Source organism: Stegodyphus dumicola, chromosome 7 (genome assembly GCF_044657685.1).
Source record: "Stegodyphus dumicola isolate Sdum_Otavi_A_Nest chromosome 7, ASM4465768v1".
NCBI classification, from domain to species: domain Eukaryota; kingdom Metazoa; phylum Arthropoda; class Arachnida; order Araneae; family Eresidae; genus Stegodyphus; species Stegodyphus dumicola.
The window spans coordinates 118,387,494-118,405,242 of NC_140774.1; the positions used below are offsets into that span (position 1 = coordinate 118,387,494).

Below are 17,749 nucleotides of genomic sequence, written 5' to 3' on the forward strand. Positions count from 1 at the left end.
TTCCCAGCTTAACTAGCGTGCAAGCTGGCTCCGATCGAAGTCGGCGTAAACAAGCCTACTGGCAAGAATAACACAATGTCGCAGAATTCTAATCGCTAGATAATCAGAGTTAGCAACGTGGCCTTCGAGAAGGCAGAACACGCTCTGATTTTACCCTCCAAAACTTCCTTTAAGTACTTCTTTCTTTATATCTAATTTGAATATCGCGCGTTGGAAATTTGCATTCTGCAGGGTAATGAAACAAGGCCTTGATAGGGAAGTTAACACAAAATAATGGGACATAAAATAATGGTTTATAAAATTAAAATGTTCTTTACAAAGCTAGATACATGGTATTATAATGTATCACAGCATTTTAATGCATTCTGTACTTCATGATTTACCTCACTATTATATATACCCAAAAAACTTTACATAATTAGTTGCTAACTGAAATTTTAGTACACAGTTCGATTTTAAAAAGTATAAAATGGTCAAAAGTCCGCATAGTATACAAACAGCAATATTAAGGGTAAGAAGCAAAGACAATTATCTCACAAACCTTATTTCAAAGCTGTAAAATGGTTAAATATTCACATTTATCTTAGGGTAGATAAGTGGCGATGCTAAAGACAAGAGACAAGGACAATTATCGTATCATAATAAGCCTCTGGTACTCACATGCAAGACTGACGATGGCTCTTCTGCTTTTGATTCGTCCTGTGGATGACAGCGCATGACAGATACATCCGTACGTGTCCCCAGCGAGAATCTTTTCCACATCACCACGTGTGACTGCCACTGAAACCTCAACCTGACGGACACCTGTCATTGGATTAACATACTGTTGCTGGCTGTGTTGGCGATGTTCTGCGAGGCGACCGTTGCATTCAAAGTACACCTGGAAATAATTGGATGCTTAATGCAAAAAAAAAACGTATGATACTTATCCCAGCTATTGAAGACAAGGTAAGTGCAAATAAATATCAAAGAATTTCATACGACTATTTTAAGTCAAGAAAAAGATTTGGGTGCATTAAAAAAGAAAGTAACAGGGCTGCAGTCAAAAGATGAGAAAATAATTAGATTTTATGTATTTACTTTTATTAACTTTATTTTTTTATTTATTAGTGTAAAATGAATATCATTGATACATAATATGTTAAACTTAATTACTTCGGGCCTAAAATTATTCTGAAAATGCAAATTTAAATGTATTGCAACATTAGTTAGAAGATTTAAAAAATGAGGCATAAAGATTTTTGTCATTATACACAGTACAGAAAGCTTTTATAGTATATTATACTATAGAATAGATTAAACCAAAGGTAAATGCAAGTAAGTTACCAAAGAATTTCGTAAGATTTAATACTGAAAAGAAGTAAAAAAAAAGGGGGGGAAGGAAGAAAAAAGAAAAATTCTGTGCATTGAAAACGAAATAAGCTTTACTGTAAAGTTAGATAAAATAAACAGGCGTAGATTTAAAAAGATGAGATGGTAATTAGATTTTACTTATTATTTTTATCAATTTTTATTTATTTATTTATTTATTTATGTATTGTGTATAGTGAAAATAATAAATAATATGCTAAACTGAATTACATCCGATCTCACACAAAATACACAGCATTTACAACAAAGAATTAAATTCAACAAATATTTTCTAATTGTCTAAAAAATTATTCAGTTTAAAAAAATTACTTGAAAAGAAAATTTTTGGACGATTTGTATTTAATGCATAGAACTTAAATTTTTCATAATAACTCATTTTATGCCATTATATCCCGTTTATAGCCTTGGTGCATAAAATATAAATAGCAGACCAAAGTAAGGCTTGAAATTTTTTATTCACTGGTTGATTTATTTTGTTAACTTTACTGTTCATTGTTGCGCAAAGTTTGAGTTATGTCGTAAAATAAAGCAATAAAATATTAGATCCAACTTCGTTTAATCTTCATTTAATAATATTTATTATTTAATTTCGTTTAATCTTATCGCCAAGTATAAAAATTTAAATACATTTTAAAGTTGGATCTCTACTTTCTAATACTCCCATTCTCCTTTTCACATAATTCATTCCGTAGGGAGTCTCACGCGTCCGCTTATTTAATTTGTTAGAAAATAGGGGACTTACCAGTGAATTATAATTCTTAATGTCTTTTATATATTGCAACAGGAATTAGAAACATAAAATAAGTAAAAGGTAGAAAATAAATATTTAAAATATTCAGCAGAAGGAAAATTTTTAATAGCTTGTATAGAAGCGTAAAGAAAAGCTTAAATATTATTGCTTCTGTGCAGTTCTTTCATAACAGACATATTGGTCACACTTAAATTTAAACGAACTCTATGGCGAAGGCAGAATTTCTGAATAATAGTGTTTTTCTAATAAATAATATTGTCCTATAATAACAGAAAACTACCTGAAGAGCATGTAGAGCTTTGCAGGAAAGCGTCGCCGGTTTGTTGCGAATCACAAAGGCGTCCTGTGGTTCCTCCAAGAAGATCGGTGTCGACGAAGGTTCAGGATCTTCAGTTGGTTCAGGTTCCAACACAAAGCCACCTGTAAAGAACATAGATTATGACTACTTTTTATAATAAGCACTTGTAAAACAATAATAATAATAATTTTTAATAAATGCCGAAACAAGGTATTTACTACAGTTGTTATAAAAATTGCTGTTCGAATTAATATAGAAATATTCTTATGTTAATTATTTACACTACTTCATTCGTAACTGATAAATTTGGATAAAATAAAACAAAATCATTAGATAAACAGATGACTGGGAATAAGGCTATAGAATACTCTGCTGGTATTAATAGGAATAAACATATATTGAAAAGTAACAGCAATAAAAATACTGTCATTATTACAATTGAATAAGTTTGTCCCACTACAGAAAAACAGAATGCCTCTATGGAGAATGTAATAGGTTAGATTATTCGATTATGATAAATCACATGAATGCTATTTGAATAAGGAAGGAATGCTTTCGTAGAGGACATTCTAATGAAACCTGACACATATTCATGTTACACATTGGGGAAAGCATGAAAATCAACCATGCTGTCAGCTCGTTCACCTGGATTAGAATACGTATCGAACAACTAGTATTCACAGCCTTAACCGCTCGGCCACTAGTGAAGCTTAGTTCGTCAGCGGAAGGCATATAAAACGAAGAAAGGTATTTTGGTAAATTTACATGGGGTTTGTTTTCTTATAAAATTTTGATAGGTTATTGAAATAAAGTTAAAACGGAAAGATATATGTGATCTACAGACTGACAGTCAAGTCATTGATAGTAGTACACAATACAGTAGATTTCGCTGGTAATTAAAGCGATATATAATAACGATTTCGATAACAATTAAAGCGAGATATTAAAACAAAATTAAAGCGAAGGATGCCGTGACCGATAAGGGTATTAGTCATCAGCGCGAATAGACAGTCAATAGTAGGGAAGAGGGGAATACTAGGTTTTACAGACAGTGAAAATACTTGTTAAACCACGTGGATGATGAATGCATGATAGTGTTGTGTCAATTACTTCAAGTTTTTACCAACAGTTAACCAAACATTATGCTGCTTTTATCACATATATCTGCTCAGATCAGTAGGTTGCACAAATTAATGCACACGCAAAAGAATTTAAAATCTAGCAAAGATTAATTGTCATTAATACTTTTTTTAAATAATAGTAAATAATAGTGATGATCTGTTTGGAATGAATTTAGCACTGATCGGAGATCGCACCGATTTCTGCCACTGCGAGGTCAGTAAGTACCCTTTCTATAGCGATTAAGCTAAGGATAAAATTAGGTGTGTTATTTTAGGAGATTTGATTTTATTTTTAAATATTCAAGGCAGACTGCCTAATTGTTGTTACCAGTCGTTGCCGATAAGTGATTTATTCTTTAGTTTCATTAATTCTTGCTTTTTGTTGAATTTTAATCCACGCTCATGTAAGCTGACTGTAATCAGGTTGATTGACAACTCCCCAATATTCAGAAAACGACTCTTGGGGAATGGCTGGCAGTTATGGCTTTATCAAACCTACAGGCGTAAAACGCAATAAGAAAAAATGCGAAACCAGTTCCTTCTTACAGCTGCACAGTTTGAACGGTGCTAGTAGGTTCCTGCCCCCATCTTTGGAGAGAATGTTACATTTAGAATCTTTCTTGGGTAAGTATCCCCAATATTTTTCGACACTGGAAAAAAAAAAATTGCACAAGAAGCTTTGTTTTTCGTAACTCAACCAATCAGAGGAAAGTTCTGTTTCTGTGTAGTACATGTTTGAAAGGAACGCTCTTCTAGGTAATATATATGTGTTACGCGTTCGAAGATCTTATAAGAGTTTTAGGTGAAAATAAGAAAATTTTAATATTAAACATAGAATGAAACGTAAACGAATGTTTTGGAAACACTTCCTGAAAATATATTCTAATATCGAAATGTAAATTGACCAGTGAAAAAAAGTGTGATACCTTGAGAAACTAATTGTATCATACGCTCATCTCTTTTAATTTTGAGTCAAGGGATTTGTCAACAATACGCGAATAATTCTTACATGGAGCCGCGACAAGAGAATGGGACAGAAATAACATTAAAAGAGAGACAAAAGTTTAGAGACAAAGCGTTAAGAAATACGACTGTGGTGCTTCAAGTTACTTAAACAAAGCTCCCGTATTACGAGGAAGGGCAATTTCTCGGCCGGTTAAACTTCACGCCCTGATAATTTTCACTTCTCCATTCTCTCAATCCCTCTTTCTTTCGCTACAGCTCTCCCACGGCGAAAGGGAGTTAAGCCAGATCAGCATCTTTGCAGTTACTCGCAGTAGGTGAATATATTTCCTACTTCAAATACGATAAAGTGTTTAGATATCTTTAAAAAAAATTATTTAGCGTATAAAACCTGAGAACATCTCCATCTGAATTCATTTTAAAAGTATCAGAGGAAACAAATTATTCTAAAAAAGGAAACAAATAGGTTTTAAATCGGCGACGCTTCCTTAGATGAGGATTCTCCTCCAGAGATGGACGTGGATGGTTCATTTACAACAATAAAGACTATACATGTTTCTGCCTAGGTGGTTGAAAGCTAAGTTCTTATGGATCGCTTTTAGCATTTTTCTAAGCTCTGTCTCACTTATCTCATTAAACTAATTGGATAAATTTTAACTATCTTTAATAATCACGTGCAAGAAATTAATTAATTGTGAATGGAGGTAAATACGATAGCGCGATGCGCAGCAGCACCACAGGTTCGGCGTTCGATCCCCGGGCTGGGCACAGTTGACTCAGCCTTTCATCCCGTGAGTGAGTCAATAAAACGAGTACCAAGTTCGCTTGGGAACTAAACAGCGGGGATCTTGCGACAAGCTGACCACTTGTCCAGGGTAGACGCTCCTGTCTAGAAAGCAGATATCAGGCACTGCTGGCCATGGTTCTCTAGGGAATGTAGCGCCATGAGTTTAGAGTTTTGGAGGTAAATACTACAACTTCGAATAAAACCATATATGTATAGCGATTCTTCTCTAGAAATTGCTCCAACTAATTTTGATTTTCAGCGCATTCCGTCATCTTAGAAAGGCCATGCAAAATACTGATAATTTTAAGTTGCTAGAGATACTGGATACTTTCCCATGTGGTCGGGTCAAGGAAGTGACGACGAAATGGTCCACTGTATCAATTATTACCTTATCGTGTCTCACTTTCTTTGTTAGCATAAACTCATGAGCTCTAGAAAGACTACAGCGGAATAATCCTATTGCCTTAAACTGTAGATAGACAAAGTCAGAAGAAGAGTGTAAATAACCCTTTTATTTGAATGCAAAGAAGTAGCAATGACCCAACTTGGGTTTACACAAGCCAAGAGTTCTGGCTTAACTTACACAAGTAATGTTGAACTAAAATCAAATGTAACTAGATTTAGCCTAAGACTCAAGAGATAAAAGTAATGAGCAGAAAGGCTCTGGTTTGTAGAAAATCGGAGAGACAAGCTTAATGGCTAGAAACACTCAACGCGACAGAATCAAACTGCTATTTAGTCCCAGTAACAACGTGGCCTGAAGTAAGTAGAACACACTCTAAAATCATTCTCCTTCAACCTCGATAAACGAGCGCTATCTAATTTATATTCTAAAATGAAAATAGTGGGTTGAAAAGGAGAGAGACAGGAAAGTTACTTTAACTAAAAATTAAGTATTAGTAAAAATTTAATAGATAAATATTCACAACCTACAACCTGAAGGTAATAAAAAAACTTAATATAAGAGTCTCTTTGCAACTTGAAGGGACGAGAACATTAAATGCAGTTTCGGCAACATAATCTATACTCCGTTTCTGTTGCGCTTGCACAAAGAGACGATTTGATTTCAACTAAGTTTCTCCCTGAGACTTGATATTACAAGAAGAGCAAAGGACAGCTTAACCTAAAGTAAAGCGGTTTAGTTGAAAATAAAAATCTTACAAAACTGAAATAAATTTGCGTGTCAAATCAAAGATAAATCTATCATACTCATGGCTATATTACGCATCACGGAATAAAAACACAATATTTAGTGCTGACTACGTTAGATTAAATTAGAAGAAACTTTCGCTTGCACCCGAAAAACCAGAAAATTGAGCTTGATTGACTCATTACCGTTTATTTGTTTTGCAAAGTGTGATAATGCTTAAGAGTATTTTTGATCTAGCGCAGTAAATATGACATAAGAGTGTTACCTCATGGGGCTTGTGCCCAGTTATAAAAAATAACACAATATTTGTCAGTTAGGGAGTTATTTTTCCTAAATTGATCAATCATTTTTTACTGTAATCCACGGTCAGTTTCGCATCTGGCAGAAACAGAAATTACATTTCTGCTAGATGAAAGATATATGATTATTAACAAATAATTCAAAAATTGCATTTCGAAAAATTGTCATTAATTGTTTGTATTTCCTTATAAGCTACCCCAAATTTTTTTGACATCTTGTTTTGTTTATGACACTGTAGGGAAATGACTATTATTTTCCACTGACCAGTTAGTTTATGTTTTGGAACTTTATTGACACTAATTGTTCACCAGGAATGTCTTCTGTTCTACATTTTTTTGAGTTTTAATAAAAGGGTTCGTTCATGTTTATAATACTTTCTTCAAGACTTAGCGATCAGTCCCTACTCAGTTAGTTAAGAGTTTAGATAGTGTGCATGATAGCAAAACACATTAAACTCTATAACTTGATATATAATTAGTGTAAATAAGTAAGATTTCTTTTGTGACTTTGAAATTTAGAAAAACATGTTCTAAACACCCTGTGGCTCGATATACTGTCCCACATAACTGTCTGGACCTAAGATAATGGAGCAGGAATATACATGGTAAAAATTATAAACATATATAATAAAAACTTCGATGACTGTAAAGAACACATAATCGTGCACAGGTAACATACAATCTTTTCAGAAACATCGCAATAGTGCAAAATTTACTATTTAATTAGCATTCAACTTCATTTATTTCAGCAGAAAATAACATTTAAAGTTCTTTCTTATAAAACTCATTAACAAAATTCATCGTTAAAAATAAAAAAATAAAAAAAAATAAATGACAATTTAACAGAGATAATAGTTTAAAAGTGAATACGCTATTTTAAACATTAAACAAAAATAGCAGATTCAAAATGTTTCACTGAGCATTCTTACTTTCACAAAAGTTTTTTTACTATTTAATATATTTAAAAAGCAGTAATTGTAAAAGGACTAGCTTTAACCATTTCCTTTTCTATACTGAAACAACAAGCGACGTAATCATATTGAACACCGCTCAGTTCAATCTGTGCGAAACATGAATGCGAACTACTTTGCCTTAGAAAGTCCTCCAAATAGACATTCCTACTTTGAGGCAAATAACACTAATATGGCTTGCAATAATCCTATAAATTTAATCCTATTACTTAACGTATAATTTTTACGTGCACGTTTAACCCAGATGTTAAACCTTCAGCCCATGCTTTAAATCTTTAAAGTCTTATATCTCCGTTAGTATTTAAATAGCTTATAACGTATTTCTCCCGCCTTCCTAGCGTGCCTTCGTGGTGTAGTGTTTCTGCACGTTGGGCCGGTATGTCAGAGGTCCGTGGTTCGATTACCGGCGAAGGCGGTTGCTAATTTTTAATCTTGCCTGCTTCTAAAAATCCTGATGTCTCTACAGTGGCTCCCGAAATAAAAAAGGGTGTTGGATGATGATTCTCCTCACCCAGAATTCGTCGATTGGGTCCCCTAAAAACCCCAGTCGCCCTTTAAAAGGGGGGAGTATATAAGGTATTTCTCCCGCCTTCCTAGCGTGCCTTCGTGGTGTAGTGGTTCTGCATGCTGGGTCGGTATTCCAGAGGTCCGTGGTTCGAATCCCGGCGAAAGAGGTTGCATATTTTTCATCTCTTCTGCTTCCTAAAAATAGCCTAATATCTACGAGTTTTCCATCTAGTTTCGGTGCAAAGCTTGACAAAAACTACCACATTTTTTTTAAATTTCCATTTTAAAGTTATTTGTAATTCAAGTTATTTATATTTCATATTATTTATATTTCAAGTTATTTATATTTTCGAAATGTGAGAAATAGTGTCCTGCATCTATTTCCAGAATTGTAACATCGAAAATTCTAAAACTTTTTCAGTATAATACTTAAAATGAACTCAAACCTGCGATTGGCAGACCAAAGCGATATTGAAAAACTAACTTGTAACAGGACGTTAGTCATTTCGCAATCTAAAATCAAATGTTTCAGGTGGTAATAGCCTTCAAGTTTAGGGAAAGATGAAATAACCTCGATCTTTATTTTACGTACTCCAGATAATATCATAAATACCAACAGATGGTGACAAAATCATAATTTTACTAAAAATGAGACACTTAGTACGCCCTCATGCCTCAGCGCCCGTATTTCTGCCATAAACAGTTTAGTTATTTAAACATGGCAAAGAACGCAATGGCTGTCTGCCTAAAGGAAGTATGCCTTCGTGGAAGATTTTCTGAGTGAAGCTGGCTTGTATTCGCGTTACACCTGGGAAAAACCACAGGAAAAAAAAAATGTGATCTAGCCCATTCGGCCAGGGTTCCAGAAAGGGACGAACTAAAACTATTCAGCAGATACTGGGAAGCCCCTACCTAAACAGTTATTAATGAATAAAAATAAGAAATTGTTTAAATATTTGAATATTAAGTAAGCAATTTGAAATCTTCTTTAATTTAGATTATTTTTAACAGGAGTATTTTACTGATTTCTTTAATGTCATGTAACATGCAACTACATCTAGTTTTAAAGATGATAAAAATTTATTAAGAAATAAATAAATAACAGTAGATAATAAATCAGCCTTCTTCTGTTAAGAGCGGGGAAATCGAATACGAAAGAGATTACGTTAACAGAAAGTATTAAGTAAATAAAAATTAAAATTTTCCAGATTTCAAAATTCTATTTATTTCGCTTATCTGATTTAAGCATTCCTTTGGGTTATTTGATTTAAGATCTTTCCAATTATTAATTAAAAAACTATGCTTTACTTACTTTGTCATTCGCTTTTTGAATGCAACAATATTTTGTATTTTTTTATTAAAATTAAATTTTTAAATAACAGATTTCTCATGCCATTCTAAACAAGTTGTTTTCCTTCCAATATCGTAATATTTTCTTTTGCAGAATAACAACAATAATAATACTTTAAAATATACTCTTCTTTTAATATTTAAAAATTCAATTACCATTCACTAATGTAATTTCGCCGTAGCGATCCAAGACAAAAAACTTCGTACTGAAAATGCGAGCATAGTTTAATCAGTTACTTTCTTTTTAGTTAGTTACTTTGATAGTATAAATCCGTTATGATTTATATTTCGAATATTGTATCAAAATTGCAAATATACGATTATTTTATGTACGTATACAATTATTCCTGTTTAAATTCATATGGATGTTCTGCAAACCATTTGAGAAATCTTTTAATTGCATTTTGTTCCGATGGAGCTAGTAACACGAAAAAAATCGGATATTGCTATCAAACTTTTACAAAAATTTCCTAAAATAATGACTTGGCATTTCATGTCTTACCATTTACAAAAGTCTGTATTTGGAGATTCCCTAACAAATATTAATGAAATGAATCATTGTTAAATATTTCTTGATAAAGTATACGCTTCTTATCCTCGATTCCCTTGAAATCAGCGAGAATTAAATGAAACTAGTAAAGATCTGGATACACAAATATTTAAAAGTGGCCGTGTGTTTAGAACCGAACAGGAAGTATGAGGGCTAGCTACAAGCGTAGGGCGACATAGGCACCCGCCTAGGACGCCGATATCCGGAGTGCGCCCGCTAAGTTGTTCCCACGAGCACCAATCAAAAAACATATTTTATTCTGAATTATTAAAATATTTAATTTATATGAAGAACCAACTTTACTAATCGCCAAAAACACTGGGCCAAGGCCTGGAGAGTATACCATTTATAAACGGCTTTTGCTAAGAGGGGGAAACTATCCAGCTTCATAATAACAAAATATAAACAACTTAAATAACAAAAAATCCGAGAGACAGCTTAATAAAAAAATGAATATCATATTTAACGCGTATTTTCCACTTTATTTAACTAATTGTGTAGTTCAAAAATCGAGAGGCGAATATTATGCGTGTAATTTAATTTTCGAACACAGTTACAGTAAGAACATAGCAAATAAGAAACAGTCATGGATAAACTACTGATAACACACCATATTATTTCTTAAAAAAAAAAAAAAAAAAAAAAAATACCTACATTCCAATAAGAACACACAGTAATATTACAATATCTGACAGATATTAGTTTGTTTTATGTGATTATGGTAAAGTCTCGACGGCTGTTACCCTAAGGAAAGGGTTGCCTTCGTGGAGGACTTTCTAAGGGAAACTGGCTCGTATACACATTACACATGGGAAAAATTACGAAAACTCTCATGCAGCCAGCCCGTTCGTACGATTCGAACTTCGGACCGAACTAGCCCGTTCGCGGAATTGTTTAGCGCCTTTACCGATCGGCCGCTGTTGGGATCCCTGACATATATTGAGCCAATATGAGAAATATTGAGCTCATATGCCCAGTCACCCGATTGTAACTGGGCAACGTGTCCGACACAATTGTCTTGGAAAACTTCAGGAGTACCTCAGATGAATGAGTTTTAACCCCGGTTTCCAAGATTGATATCGGAGAAAGGAAAGAGAAAAGGGGCGAACAAAAGATCCAGATTTCGAAAGATCGAACACATTAACAGTAGATAAGATTACAATGAGCTGAAACATAAATAACAGCAAGGTGAAATCACATGTTGCGAAAGTTTCGTAAATGTGAAAACACTCACCGCGTTTGGGTAATTTAGCGAAGAAGCTGCGCAAATTACGTTTCAAATAACGTATGCAAGTGGAAATAAAATGGATGAAATGCTAATACAAAAATGCAAATACAAGTTTAATATATCGAATAAAAATAATCAAGGGAATATAATATACCAATAAACTAGCCAACAGAGAGAAAATCTATGTACAATACAGGAAAGGGGGAGTTACGTGAATAATTTTTTTAATTCTCAGAACCTAGCGCTAAAAGCTAGGGGGGAAAATGTGCAAGGAAACGCGCCAGACATGACAGCAAGAATATCTTTTTGTTATTGACTTATAAATTAATTTTATGCGCTCAGATATTTGAATGTTTATTAAGAATTTAATTTGTATACTTTTCATTTAAATCTTTACGACACTACGACGAAGAACTGAATAATTTACTCGAAATAATAATTACTTTAATACGCAAACGTAAAGGAATTAAAATCAGTGTCTTGGCACAGGAGCGATAAAGAGGAGACTTAGTAACCCCGGCTAACTGACTGGCAACCCTTGAATGTATACAAAGAGACGGTGAGCGAGCCCTTGGCGGAACGGCATTTAACTCGTTGACTTTTCACCGGTCTCAGTGGGAGAACAAAAGGATGCAAACACAAAAGGCCGGCGCTATGGGAAACATCTTTCTACAATGTCACAATCGGCTTTTCGTATTTATTAGGAACTTTGGTTGGCGGGTGGCAGCGATGCATGGATACGTAAATTAACGGGTGGCCATTTAAGACCTTGTCAGATCGTTGATTCTTAAACGCGCGTGCGTTTAATGTTCTCTGTAAATTCACTGATCTTTATTCAACATCCATTTATAAGGTATTACTTCTCTATCAATCAGATTTTTAATCAAATGCAGCAGGTATTGGGTGAGAGTAGTAGTTATGAAAATGACGTACATTGAACTTTTATAAGATGAGCAATTATATACGAGGGTAAATCATGTTTTCTTCCATTGCATGAATTGTCAATGTAATTTATAATATAATTTATGTATAAATGACACTAGGCCATTCTGTATTTAGCTTTATATTTCTCCACATTAAAGGCCTTTCACACAATGAGATATTCTGGCGGAGCCATTAATGCCACTTTTCCGTTCACCTAGATGATAGAGAACAAACAATCACTGGAGGCTGCTACTGTGCAGAGACCATTAGGTATTTGGACTTTGAAAACACCAAAAATCAACTGTGCCTTTCACGGAATGTAACTACTGATCTTCCGTTTGCTAGAAGGCCATGCTAATCGCATACACCATGAGGGCACATACTGGGGATAACAATAATTCCGTATTTCCCCCCTCCTCCATTTTAAAAAGCGACTGGGAAAGTCACGCGACATAGTCGATTAAATACAGATGGTGATGAGTTTTCGTCCTGCATATTTTAATTCAGGCACTACTGATGTTTCGCTTGTACTTCTGTCCCGTGTAGGTTTTCCCTAAAGAATTGATTTTTGTGTAAGAAAGCGAATATTCCTAGAATTTTGTTTCTTTCGATGCACAGTTACGGACAGTACGCAGGTTCCCGTAACGGTTTTAGGATTTTTGGAGTAATTCTGCCGGGGTTGGAACCATTTGCTAACTAGACGTGCAAACCTTATTCACAATGAAAGTACGCACGGAAGACTATGATAATTTAGACGGCACATCATTTAATTTTTTTTTTTTTTTTTTAATTTTAGATAGTTCCATATTTTGTTTGATTCTGAGAGCTGTCTGGTTGAAAATTAACTTTTCTAAGGTTATTGGAATACAGCGAAGCACGCAAGGGCTGTCTGCCTGTGGGAGGGATGCCTTCGAGGAGGACTTCTTAAAGACTGGCTCATATTTACTTTTACATATGAGGAAACTTCATACCCATGCAGCCAGCCTCGAGATCGAACGCGTGTCGAAGTGAAAATAATCGGCGGTCTTAACTACTCGGCGGTTCCAAATGAGAAGTTAAAGATGGCTATGTGTCTTCCAATGGCGAATACTTTGCGAAAGGTTTTTATAAACAGATAGTTGCTTCAAATATTTAAATATATAATTAAATAAATAATAATTATACGATTCATGGCAAGATCCAAGATATGAGTTATTTGAAAGATATTTGGCAAAATTTCGTGTTCTCGAAAGCCAACTTTCGAAGATCGGTATAATATCAGTGGCACAAATGTGGATATTATTTTCTTTACTTGTTTTCTATATGAGGAATACGAAATCTAATCTTCCTTTTAGAAAATGTAAAAAGAATTTTTTTTTTTTTTAATTTTTTTTTTTTTTTAGTTTTCAATTCGAGTTCTGCGATTATTTTTTCCGTAAGAGATCCAATTAAATTGCAATACCATTTGCTTATAGTATTTATAGTATAAGTTCGAAAGACTACAAATACCAAGCTTTCATCAGGATCCGAAGAACCTGGCCACCTACGGAAGGCCACCTAATCCATTTCCAAACAACAGTTTTAGTGTCTATGAAATTTACCGAAATTTAATTTAGCATTTCAGATTTTCGTTATGTTGCGCTACACCGCTTAGAAAATGAATTTTTATTTAAATATTTATAATTAATTATTTTTTTCTGTAATTGTTGGGAATCTGCATTCCTTTTACATCTACTGCATTCCTCTTACACTAAAAAGCAGGGGTGGTCAAATGTATTTAATCTAACAGCGTGTTTGTTGGTGAAAGAGGAAATTGATTGGAGTGCAGAGATGAGGTGACGGCTAATGTGCACTACGTAGCAACGCTCGAATCTTAGCTTTATGGACTTCAAGACCCTGTCGAAGGAAGCTACTAGCATGTTCGTTGACCAAACAAACTTGTTTCCATGGTCACATATGAATGTCTGTTCATCATCCATCTTCATGCGTAGGAAACACCCCTTTTGTTATATATAAAGTAAAAACGAATTAAATCTTATATGTTTTTCACTTAACCCCGCGGTCTCTATATGCGCATCCTACTGCGTAGCGCGTATCACACAATAATAATTAATTAATTAATTAGAAAATGCTTTTTTTTCCTCCTGAAGAAAGAAGAAGGACCTGTGTCTGATGATCGCCCTCAAAATCGAACATAGCTTTTCATTCAAAATCTACATGAAACTAAAGCTGCTTTTGTGCTTAAGTTATAAGTCATAGGTATGCTATTTCCTATGCTACAATAACGACCCAATCCTTTGGCAGCTGGATTTGAAAGAAATAGCTTGTGTTTGAGCAAAAATTATGTAATATATGCAGCACTAGTCCACTGTTATAAAAGACAGTCTTTGACGCATTTCACGTATTATGTAAAGTACCATAAAAGTACGTAATTGAAATTCTGCTTTACGAAATGTTTCCGAATGTATTTCACTCAAAAACATAATTTTGCTCGTATGCGTTCCAGAAATCTTCAAAAAGTACAAAGAAAAGGTAATAGATACATTCTGAACACGACAGAATCTGAGAACCGCGCAGAGGAAACGTCACTCCAGGGGGGACAGCGTCAAAGCTCTAGTTAATTAAAGTGAATCTTTAAACCAGACGAAAGGATTTAAATGGAAAAGAAAGGAAAAAAGGAAATATTTCCGTGTTTCAGGAGGAAGAGGGTATGTTAATGGGATTATCGGATGGCGACACGTGTCCCGCTTAATCGTTGCCACCAGGATGCTTCAAAAGTTTCGACAGCGAGTGAGAAAGGGGGATGTGGGGGGGATTTCTTAATTAGGGCAGTTTTTACTGCATTTAAGCGGAAGACAGCGTCGTCATCTGCCTCGCGTTTCAACTCAGGAACTTCAAACGGAAAAACGTTTTGACGCCTGTGTGTCTTTTTACAAGCGATTTTGGCATTTTAATTACATTTAAACTGATTTAATAAAACTAAGGAGAAAATGAGGAAACTTCCGCCGAAATTACACGAAGGCTACCATGCTTCTTTTAAAACTGAAAGACTTTAGTTCTTCGATAGAAGATAATGCGAAATATCTGGATTTTGTAGAAAATGGCGCTACTGGAACTAAACTCATTCTCACTACTGCACACACTTTTTATTTCAAAACTCTGAATATGCACATACTGCTATGTATGCCACCTGTGATCCCAATGTGCATTTTTGTAAGTTATAATATGCTTGCCATTTCTGTAAGTGTCCCCGTACCACAGTGCACCGTCCACCACCACATTGCAGCCATTTCATTGGATATATTGTATATAGTATTTGCAGCTAGTTTATTTAATCCAATGGTTACTTTCTCTTACACCTGCCCTTTTTTTTTACTATATCACTACCTCTGTTATAGAATCCAACAACAGTTTCACACTCTCTCTAGCATTCTACTTTTCAATGATTTTTTATATGTTGTTTCTACAACTTAAGTGAAATTCTCCTCTTTATCACCTTGCTCTAACAGCTGTCATTCCTCGTCTGTACAACTGCACATTATGTGCTTGTTTTTTAATTGCTTGTGTAATAATATGTGCTTGTTTAAGTCAATGGTCTTAAAGCCTTTTAACTACAGGTAAAAATCCTAAGTGGTTGTTAAGCTTAAAGAATAACGGTCAACAATCCATTATATATTATTTATTTTCCATCGTTATGAAAATATTCAAAGCAAGAAATTTCCTTCATCAAGAATCTTATTGCGCCAGTGGTACAACTCCATACAAATGTGCGGAATTCTACAAAAAAAAAAAAAAAAGTTAAAATGATTAAAATGCGGATAAAAATAATTTCCGGTTATTATACAGAATACAGAATATAGAATAACATCGGGAATAAATGGCCACAAATGAAGGAGTAAAAATAAGTTGGTTAGATGAGTGAAAAATGCGCATTATGAAAAAAATGGCATCAGTGCTAATAGGTCAGTTAGGTATAACAAGAAACTAATCTTAACGTCCAGTTTACTGTTCTGTTTGTAATCATCACACAAGCATGTTTTACTTATTGTTTCCCAATAGCTGTATCACCAAATTTCGGAGTTTTTAAAATGCATTTTATGCTATTCAGAAAAGTTCTACACAAAAACCTATTGCATACAACCATGAAACAACTAAAGCATTTCATTTCAAGGTGGGCTATACAAACCTAACACTATGAAAAGATTTTGTCTCTTTCTTTAAGCTCTAAAACATTTCGTATATTTACCTTTAGAAATATCAATATATTTTATATCAAAACAAACAATATTAAAAAATTCATCAAATATTCTGAATCATTTGTAACAGTGTTTAAACTGCTCTTTTCCCTTCTTAACTTTGGAATAAAAATGAAGAAAATATCTGTTATTATATAGGCTACAGCTATCAATTCTAATTTCGTTCTTTATACAAGTCTTAGACTGGAAAAGCGATTCTAATGTGAAAGCAAAATTTCAGGACACTTTCATTCTTTTTTATTCATGAGCAGTATCGGGATCCTATGATCACAAATAGAGGAATCAAAATTTTTTCCTTCCACTTTCAAAATCATAGTAGCAAGAATTCACATTTACAGCAATGAAGATAATGATATTTAAACAGAGACGTAAACTGGTATATTATGGTTGGTTGGTTATAATTACTAGCTCAAAAACCGAAATGATTATATTGCATCGAACACAAGTTATATTAATAATAATTAGCTAAAACAACATAATTAAAAAAAACAATGACCTTATAAGGTTTTTGTTCCTTCTTCCAGCAGTGCTGTAATGGTAGCACACTCGGCGCGTATTCGAGAGGTCCAGGTTTGAGTCCCGGCGAGGGCACTGCAATTGTTTTACCTTCCCGGTAACATAAAAAAAAAAAAAAAAAAAAAAACTGATGACTCTACAAACTAATGATTACAAAAAATGAATACATGATTACTGGCGTATTATGAAGAAAATTTCGTGTTAGTCTATCCCCTAACATGATATCTACATAAAGTTGGTAAAACATCAACTCAAGACACAGATCACTGCGTCTCCGTGTCATGGTTATTCCTCTCAGTCAACCGAAAATTTTTGGGATTCAGTTTAAATGTTCGACTTGAAACTTGAGCCTAAGGGATATGACTGAGCCAAAGATGACTTCTTTATTTTCATAGGTCAAATAAAAAGAATGATAGTCATAAGCCAAAATGTTAGGTCTTGAACCTAACAAACATTCAGTTTCATTAAATGCAATTAGAAAGTAAAAGAAATAACCTTTGAAAAAATAGACCTCCCCTCCCCCCCCCAAAAAAAAGAGATTGATTTTTTTTAACAATTTAATAAAGTAAGGGCAAATATCATTCCTAAGAAAGAAGACTCGTTTCGACAGAGCTTTCATGAAGGTCCTTAACTCTTATTTAATTATTATTAAAGAAATTTCAGATGTTGGTTTAGATAAAGTATCCAAATGCGACTGCAACATCCCCAGATTTTTTTCCCAACTCATT

General features: G+C 34.0%; 1 protein-coding gene across 1 annotated transcript in view; it reads right to left on the minus strand.

Moving 5' to 3' along the window:
- Positions 1-17,749, minus strand: part of LOC118192897 (netrin receptor UNC5C-like) — a 606,963-nt gene that overhangs the window by 437,660 nt on the left and 151,554 nt on the right. Inside the window, exons 2-3 of the mRNA XM_085820754.1 lie at positions 2,403-2,542; positions 661-880 (exon numbers count right to left, since the gene is read on the minus strand). Of these exons, the coding sequence (XP_085676880.1) occupies positions 661-880; positions 2,403-2,542 (360 nt within the window). The remainder of the gene's footprint in view (positions 1-660; positions 881-2,402; positions 2,543-17,749) is intronic.